This window comes from Microtus pennsylvanicus, chromosome 6 (genome assembly GCF_037038515.1).
Source record: "Microtus pennsylvanicus isolate mMicPen1 chromosome 6, mMicPen1.hap1, whole genome shotgun sequence".
NCBI classification, from domain to species: Eukaryota; Metazoa; Chordata; class Mammalia; order Rodentia; family Cricetidae; genus Microtus; species Microtus pennsylvanicus.
This window is the reverse complement of record NC_134584.1, coordinates 2,876,587-2,885,802: the sequence shown is the minus strand read 5'-3', so window position 1 is coordinate 2,885,802 and position 9,216 is coordinate 2,876,587. Positions and strand designations below refer to the sequence as shown.

The window sequence follows — 9,216 nt, the reverse complement described above, 5'->3', positions numbered from 1 at the left end:
GGAACTGTCTCAAATGGTTTATGCTCATTCCTGGACCAGGGGCCTTCCTCTTCTCTTTTCTTTTCTCTTCTCTTCTCTTCTCTTCTCTTCTCTTCTCTTCTCTTCTCTTCTCTTCTCTTCTCTTCTCTCCTCTCCTCTCCTCTCCTCTCCTCTCCTCTCCTCTCCTCTCCCCTCCCCTCCCCTCCCCTCCCCTCCCCTCCCCTCCCCTCCCCTCCCCTCCCCTCCCCTCCCCTCCTCTCCTCTTCCCTCCCCTCCCCTCCCCTCCCCTCTCCTCTCTCTATTTATTTTTCAAGACAGTTTTCCTGCATAGTCCTGGCTGCCCTGGAACTCATATACTTTTTTTTTTGAGACAGGGTCTCATGTAGCCCAAGCTGGCCTCAAGTTCTCTGTATTTGAGGAGCGCCTTGGGACTTCAGAGCTTCCTGCCTCTGCCCCTTCAGTGCTAGGATTGTGCCCTCACCCCTGGTTTATAGGATGCTGGGAAGGGAGGCAGGAGGTTGGTGCATGCTTGCCATATACTCTGTCACTAAGCTCCATCTTTAGTCCCCACTTGGAACTTACCAAGTAGCCTAGGGTGTCTTTGAAGTTACTGATGTTCTGCCTCTGTCTCTGCTCTCCTGTATGGCCTCACCTCTTCATCTCGGTTTTGGCTGGTTCTTGAGTGGTTCTGGGAGGTCATCTTGGAGAGACTAAGCACTCTGTTAGGCTCATTGAGAACTGGCCGTGAATTATAGGCAGTATTCTGTGCAAATCCAGGATCTCGCATGATGCTCCCCTCCTTTTCCTGGGCTGCCCTATTTATCCTCTTTGTATCCTTCTACATTGGAACACCATTGCATATTATTTCCTCTTCCTGCAGAAATCGGTGAGACAGTGCACACCAAAAGCAGTTATAACCTTTTATGTTATACAGTGGTGAGACAGGCTGTCCATCTGCAAATAGAACCTTTGTGTGAAAGTCTGGACTTGAAGGCTACATTTTGGAAAACTTGCCCACTCAGGGACAGAGACTTGTCCCCAGCCCCGCTGGGAGGTAGAACTGTGGGAGACATAATGTGAAGAAGAAAAAACTAAGCTACGTGTGGCTGTACAATACACACGAGATCCATGACTATTCCAGATACTTAGGAGGCCAAGGCAGGAGGATCACCAGTTTCAGGCCAGCCTGCATTATGCATTGAGAACCTATCTCAGACAACAGAACACTACCACCACAGAAGCCATACTGGATAACAGACAATGCACCCGCCGTATGCAAGTGGGTTGAGAAAACCCTCTATCTATCCCCTACTGCCCAAGGACGAGGATGGCAGATTAAAGTGTCTCTTTCTTAAGTGAAAACTGGAGGTAATGAATGAGGTTGGGATGGAAGGAATCCAAGTGGATGGGAGCCAGGGACTGCGTTCATTTGTTCATTCCTTCCCTGCGTGTGCCAGACATCAAGGGCACACCAGTAAGCAAGCCCACAGCCTGAACTACCTGCGGCTGGCGTTCTAGTGGGTAATTAGACAATAAAGGAAATAAAGTAAATAATAAAACCCAGAGGTGGCACCAAAGCAGCTGGAGGAGGGCCCTGCTGGGGAGTGTCCACAGGGTGTGGCTGCTATGTTCATTAGGACCATTGGGCAGTTAAATTTGCAGTAGTTTGCGTGTGAAGTTTAGGTCAAAATTGGTGAGTTCATTTTTGACTCTGGAAATTTATTTAAAGTTGATGTTATTTTCTTAGTCCTCGGGATTAAACCCAGAGCCTACCGATTACTTAGGCAAGTGCTCTACCCAGTTTCTGACCTGCTTTGGGTGATTTTTATTCCAAGATAGGGGCTCCTTTAATTGCCTAGGTTGGCATTATTTTGTGATCCTCTTCCTTAACCTGTAGAGTAGCTGGGAGTACAGATCCAGGAGTCTAAACCCATCAGACTCTGCTGCTGGGAAAAAGCCAGGAAGAGCCGTATTTCTTGGTTACTTTTTATTATGGTACTTACGGTCCAAGCTCGCAGGTGCCACGCCTCCTGCCTTTATGCGCGCGTGCGCAAGAGTCAGAGCTCGTCCCTCAGACTGCGAGCCGCTGTTGCTGGAGCGGTACGGCTAGCGGTTGGATGGCGCGGGGCGGAGTGGGGCGGGCAGCGGCCCTGTGCCTGGCGCTGCGGCTACTGCTGGGTCTTGGACTAGGCCTAGAGGCCGCCCCGGCCCCGGCCCCAGCCCCGACCCAAGTCCGTGTCTCGGGTGAGTGACCCCAGTCCCTACACCGCTTTCGACCCGCCCCCGCGCGCTGGCATCGCTTCACGATTGGCTGTGCCGCTCATCCGTCTTACACTCCTCCAGCACGCGGGATTGGATTTAGCGTGGGGAGAACCAGTCCTGATGTGTCTGCACGTGGGTGTCTCCTGTCTTCTGATATTTCGTGCCCAGCGTACCCTTTCTCCCCTCTCTGTCCCCATGTCACCTCCAAGTCGTCCTTCAGCCCAGCTTGGGCTGAAAGACTTAGGTTTCTGATTTTGTTTGACCTCTTACCACGCAGGGCTAGTCACCTGGCGCCTTCCTGCAGCAGCATGCCTTCGTGAAACGCTCGACCCTGAGCCTCAAGTTCTGTGGCTGTTCTTTGAGCACCCAGACCTTCTGTTTCTCCTTGGATTCTGCCTCAGGATGGAAGAAATGGTCCTGGAGTGTATTTCATTTGTGATCCCCAAACGTGATCAGGCAGCTGGCCTGGTCTGGAACAGGATGTTCGGGCTATAGGACCTAGAAAAACAGGTCTTACTGTTTCGAGTGTAGTTTTCTTTAGGTTTTCATTGTGTTGTTTTGGGTTTTTTGAGACAAAGTCTCACCTTGTAGCTCTGGCTGACTTGGAACTCGCCATGTAGACCAGGCTGGACTTTAACTCCAAAGATCCACTTGACTCTGCCTCCAGAGTGCTGGGATTAAAAGCAGGCATTGGCTGTCACTTTTGAGACAGGGTGTCACTGTGTAACAAGCTGGACTGCAGCCTGGGCCTTCTGCCTTAGTCTCCCCAGCACAAAGATTATAGGAGTGGGCCACTTCATCTGGCAGAGCTGTATGGGTCTAAAAAGGACCACCCCTCCTCCCACTTTTGGTTGGTCTGCATCTCAAGCTGTCCTCTTGTCCCAGCTTCTCAAGAGCAGGGGTTACAGGTGAGCACCATTATGCCTGGCCTTAGTGTTCCCCTTTCATAGATGAGGGAACAGACTGGGAGGAAAAACCATGGGTCATCCCGATTTTTGTCTGATAAATCGCCCACTCCAAGGAAACCCAGAAAGCCAAGGAGAGGAGGTCTGACTTGTCAGGACTGTGAGTTGTTAGGTATGGAGAGAATGCTGTGCCTGCGGCAGGAAAGGAAGGTGGACACCGGTGCTTGTCTCAGTTCTTGAGCGAGTAGACTTGTATTTGACTGCAGGGAAAGGATAGGAGGGGTCTTGGAAGCCCTGGCCCTGTATATGAGGTGGGAAGCTCTGAAAGGCCCCTCTTTCCTTCCTTCCTTCCTTCCTTCCTTCCTTCCTTCCTTCCTTCCTTCCTTCCTTCCTTCCTTCCTTCCTGCTGGTTCAAGTCCCTTCACTGCCTGCCCCTCTAGATCAGCAAACAGCCCTAATCTCCCGTTCAGAGTCCAGGAAAGGCTTATAGTTCATCTGGACTCTTTGTGGACCCTCACATGACCTATTGTCCACACACTGTCAGGCGCTGACCTGGGTAGGATCATGAGGCCATGTCTCTGACCTAGTCAACAGGAGGATGGATGTTAGTAGTTAGGGGCTTTTGTTATTTGTGAGAGGCAGAGCTTCCTGAGGTGCATGAGACAGTACCCAAGATGTAAGCAGACATCTGAAGGCTTCAGAAGACTCTCAGGTGTGGAGTGGAAGGCTGGGGTCAGGAGTAGCTGCTGGGATGATAGAGCTCAGTGGTTGAATGTTTGCCTGACATGAAAAGGGTCTTGATATCCTCTTCCTTAATACAGAGTGGAAGAAAGGGAAGAAAGAGCCGTTATGCAAAGGCCCTGTGACGAATTAGCCAAGTCTCTTAGATGAACTGAGGAGGAGGCCAGGATGGGGAGGGAAGGGATTTAGCTATGGTTGTGAGAGGGCCAGGGTGCCAGGGGTGCTGGGTGATAAGAGTGAGCACCTGAGAGTACTCCAGTGCTCCATCCTAGTGGAGATTGGGTACCAGGGGTCCAGTGCTCCATCCTAGTGGAGATTGGGTACCAGGGGTCCAGTTGAGCAGTGGCATGTTTGGGTCAGGCAGTGTTTTCACCTGGGAAGAACTTAGGAGATGAGGCAACAGGACTTGGTGACTAGGCATGTTGTCTTGTTTTAAGGCGGGATCTTCCTGTGTGACCTTGGCTGTCCTGAGTGCTGAGGTTACAGGCATACACTCCACACCCGGCTTTTGAGCAGGTGTTCTACCCATGGTCTCGGTCTCCCCGTGGCTAAGCAGGTGGTTAGAACAGGTCCCACTGAGCGGAATCCTGAGCCTCTTGCAGAGCATGTTGGGGAACGGCTCCTCTCTCACGTGTTTAAACATGAGTTTGGAGATCTCCTGTGTAGACTGGCCATTTGGAACCTAGCTAGCAAAGTCTCAAGGGTCAGTGAGACCAGGGTTTGAGTCCTGACTTGTCACCATCTCTGTGTACCCATAGACTTTTGATAGACTGTCTACCTAGCAGCATGCACGAACTTCCCGGGGCCAAACACCACATACACGGTGCTCTGCAGAGGTTGACTGCCAATACAGTTTCTGAACTCTGGGACATGGCTTGTCTCCAGCTGATTGCAGCTCTATCCATTCTCTCGGAGGGTGCTCTAGATTTGGAATCCCATTTATCTTCATCTCTCAGGCTCCAGAGCTGACTCGTGCCCGACAGACAACTTCCAGTGTATTACCAGTGGCTACTGTGTTCCCCTCTCCTGGCGCTGCGATGGGGACCCAGACTGCTCTGATGGCAGCGATGAGGAGGAGTGTAGTAAGTGGTCTTCCCTGGAAAGTTTGGACTGGTGCCAGTTATGGGGGTAGGGATTATGAAACAGCTATGGTTATAGGACTGGGTGAGTGGGACTGGCCAAGGAGGGCAAAGTGGAGTCTACAGGTCTAGACTGGAGGCAGAGGCAGGTAGGTGTCTGTAAGTTTGAGGCCAGCTGTTGCACAGAGAGTTCCAGGACAACCAGAGCTACTTAGTGAGACCTTGTCTGAAATTAAAAATAAAAACAACAATAACAACAACAAAAGAGCTGGAGTTTAAGGCAAGCGTGGAGGGAGACTGAGCAAAGAAGGGAGGAACTAGGAAGACGAGGTATTGGAAGGTGAGGTTGATACAGGCAGCAGGCAGAGACTTTATGTAGGTCACATGGTCCTCCGTACACAGGATCAGCTGGTTTTTACTTAGTGTGTGTCTGGCACATGTGTGTGCAGGTGTGTTTGCCAGTGTGTTGTGTGTGTGGAGCAGAGATTGACATTGGGTGTCTTCCTCTGTTGCTCTCCACCTTACTCTTTGAGACCATCTTTTACTAAAATTGGGACTTTTGGTTTCAGCTGGACTGAATGGCTCAAGTACCCAGGATCCACCTGTCTCTGCCCTCTTTGCATTATGATTAGGGATGGACCCTGATGAGGGCTGGGGTCAAACTCAGCCCACATGCTTGTGCAGTGAGCACTTACCCCCTGAGTTATATACTCAGCCCTGAGGAAACATTATTTTATTTTATATCTCCCTGGCTGGCCTGATATTCTTTATGTAGACCAGGCTGGCTTCAAACTGCTAAGAGATCCACCTGCTCTGTCTCCTGATACAGTGGTGAGACTCCACTCCCAGCTCAGTCAGCCACTTTTAGAAGCTGAGATTTAGAATGAATTGGGCAACTGAAGTACCATGCTTCCTTTTTGTTGTTGTGTGTGTGGCAGGGTTTCTCTACATGGTCCTGATTGTCCTAGAATTCACTAGGTAGATTAGACTGGCCTTAGACTCAGACAGAGACTTACTTTCCTCTACCTCCTGTGTTCTGGGATTAAAGGTTTGTGCCACCATGCCTGTTATACCGGGCTTTCTTGCATGGATGTTTGGAACCTGATTGACTGTATGTTTCAGGGATTGAGCCGTGTGCTCAGAAAGGGCAGTGCCAACCACTGGCTACCCGTCCTTGCTCCTGTGATGACATCAGTGGTTGCGCTGCTGACTCTGACAAGAATCTTCTCAACTGCACCCTCCAGCCCTGTCAGGAGGGCAAGCTGCGTTGCATTCTGGGTGATGTCTGTATCCCACACACATGGCGCTGTGATGGACACCCAGACTGTCCTGACTCCAGTGATGAGCTCAGCTGTGGTATGTGCCCTGGGTCTCGGTGTGTCTGTGTGGGTGGGGAGGGCTGGCAGTGACTGAAGGGCGTTTGGTACCTCCGCATGTGTGACTAGACTGAGGATGTGAACACATGCATCCTCCCAGGACCTCATGCTTGTGGCGGAGGACAAGACATGAGGAGTAGTGCTTCCCTGCCAGCTCTGCTCAGTCTTCCATCAGGATGAGTTCTAAGAGTTGGCACCTGGAACCCTAATGTACCCCCCACCGCTAAGCCTCTCAACTACCGATGCCTGGGCGTATTGCAGACACCAACACAGAAACTGACAAGATCTCCCTGGAGGATAACACCACAGCTACAAGGACTCCTATGACCCCGGAGAATGAGACCTCTCTCAGGAATGCAACAGTTGCCTCTGCTGGGAACCCTTCCCGAAACCCAAATGCCTATGGGGTTATTGCAGCTGCTGGTAAGATAGGCCTTCCCACGTGAGGAACTTGGGATGATTGGAGGGGGCACACAGTAGACTGCCCATGGATTAGCATTGATAGCTTCTACCCTCCTTGCCCCACCTCTGACCATCTGTCTGTCCCCCACAGGGGTGTTGAGTGCCGTCCTGGTTTCTGCTACCCTCCTCATATTGTTACGACTCCGAGGTCAGGGTTGCCTGGCCCCGCCAGGGCTGTTGGTGGCTGTGAAGGAGTCTCTGCTGCTGTCAGAAAGGAAAACCTCACTGATCTGAGGACACGTGGTCACCACCTGGCCCTGAGTGCAGTCAGACTGGGGAAAGCCACAGTGGGACACGCAGGCAGCTGCTGGCTTCTCGAGACCTGGGCTCTTGGCCAAAGAGAACTTTGGTTTTAAGCTCCTACACACATGGTTCTAGAGACTTGGGTCCTCAGATATTCCACTTGTATGTGGGGCGCTTGGATGTAGAATTGCCATAGCCAGGACTGAGGGCCAGCCCCAGGATGCTTCCAAGAAGTGGGGCCACCCTGGCTTAGACACTCCTGCTGCTCACGATGGGTGGTGATTAAAGTTTCTTTACCTCCTCTACTTGCCTCTAGCCTCTGTTTCCCTTGGCCTGGGCAGCCTGGGGTCTCTTTGGGATCCCTGTTTACTAAGAGGGAGCCTTCAGCCAAGAGAACATGGGGCTGTGTTCTAGACATGCCCTCTACTACTCTGCCTCCTGCTTAAAGTGGGTGCTGAGCCCCCCGTGTTAACAGTGGGCTTAATGGAAGAAGAGGAGAGCCGAGGTAGTCTCTTCTCTGTCATGGCTGCCTCTCCTGTGACGTGGAAGCTGGGCAATCCTGGTTTGAACTTGGCCGTTCCCTGGTTTTGTAAGATCACAATCCGGGCACTTGGGCAGGGGAGGTAGGAGAATTAGATGTAATAGGCTTGATGGTCCATACCTGTAATCCTAGCTCTGGGGAGGTTAAGGTGTGCAGATGGGGAGTTCACGGAATGTTTGGGCTACACAGGGAGGCTTTGTTTCCTCTCTTCCTCAGATTCCAGATGCCTGAGCATGAACAAACAGAAAACAAGAAAATGGAATTCACATACAACTTCTTAACAAGGCATAGCTCTTCTCAGACTCTTAGCTCTTAAATTCCTGGTGAAATGGTGGGGACTGTTGGAGTCCCCCTACTGGCAGAGGAGCTACCTCTCTGGTATATTTGGTGGCTCTTTTTAACCTGAGGTCTCATGATGAGTGTCAGAGCTCTGAGGCTGTGCAAGCAGGAGCACCTGAGTTCAGATCCCCAATACCTATGTAGAAAGCTGGGTTTGCCTGTGATCTTATTGCTGAAGGTGGGTATGAGGATAGGAGGACGCCAGAGACTTGCTGGCCAGACATTTCACCCTGAGAGCTTGTGTTCAGTGAGAAACCCTGTTTGAAAGATTAGGGGGAGAGGCTTAGGATAGGCCTCAGTGTTTAAAGATTAGGGGGAGAGGCTTAGGATAGGCCTCAGTGTTTAAAGATTGGGGGAGAGGCTTAGGATAGGCCTCAGTGTTTAAAGATTGGGGGAGAGGCTTAGGATAGGCCTCAGTGTTTAAAGATTGGGGGAGAGGCTTAGGATAGGCCTCAGTGTTTAAAGATTGGGGGAGAGGCTTAGGATAGGCCTCAGTGTTTAAAGATTGGGGGAGAGGCTTAGGATAGGCCTCAGTGTTTAAAGATTGGGGGAGAGGCTTAGGATAGGCCTCAGTGTTTAAAGATTGGGGGAGAGGCTTAGGATAGGCCTCAGTGTTTAAAGATTGGGGGAGAGGCTTAGGATAGGCCTCAGTGTTTAAAGATTGGGGGAGAGGCTTAGGATAGGCCTCAGTGTTTAAAGATTGGGGGAGAGGCTTAGGATAGGCCTCAGTGTTTAAAGATTGGGGGAGAGGCTTAGGATAGGCCTCAGTGTTTAAAGATTGGGGGAGAGGCTTAGGATAGGCCTCAGTGTTTAAAGATTGGGGGAGAGGCTTAGGATAGGCCTCAGTGTTTAAAGATTAGGGGGAGAGGCTTAGGATAGGCCTCAGTGTTTAAAGATTGGGGGAGAGGCTTAGGATAGGCCTCAGTGTTTAAAGATTGGGGGAGAGGCTTAGGATAGGCCTCAGTGTTTAAAGATTAGGGGGAGAGGCTTAGGATAGGCCTCAGTGTTTAAAGATTGGGGGAGAGGCTTAGGATAGGCCTCAGTGTTTAAAGATTGGGGGAGAGGCTTAGGATAGGCCTCAGTGTTTAAAGCACTTGTTGCGCGAGCATGGAAACATAGTTTGGATCCTGAAATCATATAAATGATGGGTGAGTATTTGCCCTGCCTGTAATTTTAGCCCCACGAGGCCGGGGCAGGATCTCCAGAGCAAGCAGGCTAGTAGATCCTGCCTCATTGACTGTGATAGAAGAATAATCTAGTAGATCCTGCCTCTTTGACTGTGATAGAAG

The 9,216-nt window shown here is 51.0% G+C and overlaps 1 protein-coding gene across 2 annotated transcripts; it reads left to right on the top strand.

The window, feature by feature from the left end:
• Positions 1–2,025: 2,025 nt before the first annotated feature.
• Cd320 (CD320 molecule) lies at positions 2,026–7,942 on the top strand. 2 transcript variants are annotated; one of them, XM_075975640.1, is made up of 5 exons: positions 2,026–2,223; positions 4,844–4,969; positions 6,089–6,322; positions 6,604–6,765; positions 7,805–7,942. In XM_075975640.1, the coding sequence occupies exons 1-5, from the start codon at positions 2,097–2,099 to the stop codon at positions 7,867–7,869; spliced, it is 714 nt and encodes a 237-aa protein (XP_075831755.1). In that variant the 5' UTR covers positions 2,026–2,096; the 3' UTR covers positions 7,870–7,942. The 2 variants fall into 2 exon arrangements, with proteins under 2 accessions (XP_075831755.1, XP_075831756.1); XM_075975641.1 differs by lacking the exon at positions 7,805–7,942 and adding an exon at positions 6,896–7,352 and having other exon boundaries at positions 2,030–2,223.
• Positions 7,943–9,216: the final 1,274 nt, after the last annotated feature.

Bases quoted from the DNA above. Each gene is read 5' to 3' on its own strand.
- Cd320 (XM_075975641.1), top strand. From the start codon at position 2,097: ATGGCGCGGGGCGGAGTGGGGCGGGCAGCGGCCCTGTGCCTGGCGCTG. The intron at 2,224-4,843 runs GTGAGTGACCCC...TTCATCTCTCAG, and splicing joins GACCCAAGTCCGTGTCTCGG to GCTCCAGAGCTGACTCGTGC. The intron at 6,323-6,603 runs GTATGTGCCCTG...GGCGTATTGCAG, and splicing joins CAGTGATGAGCTCAGCTGTG to ACACCAACACAGAAACTGAC.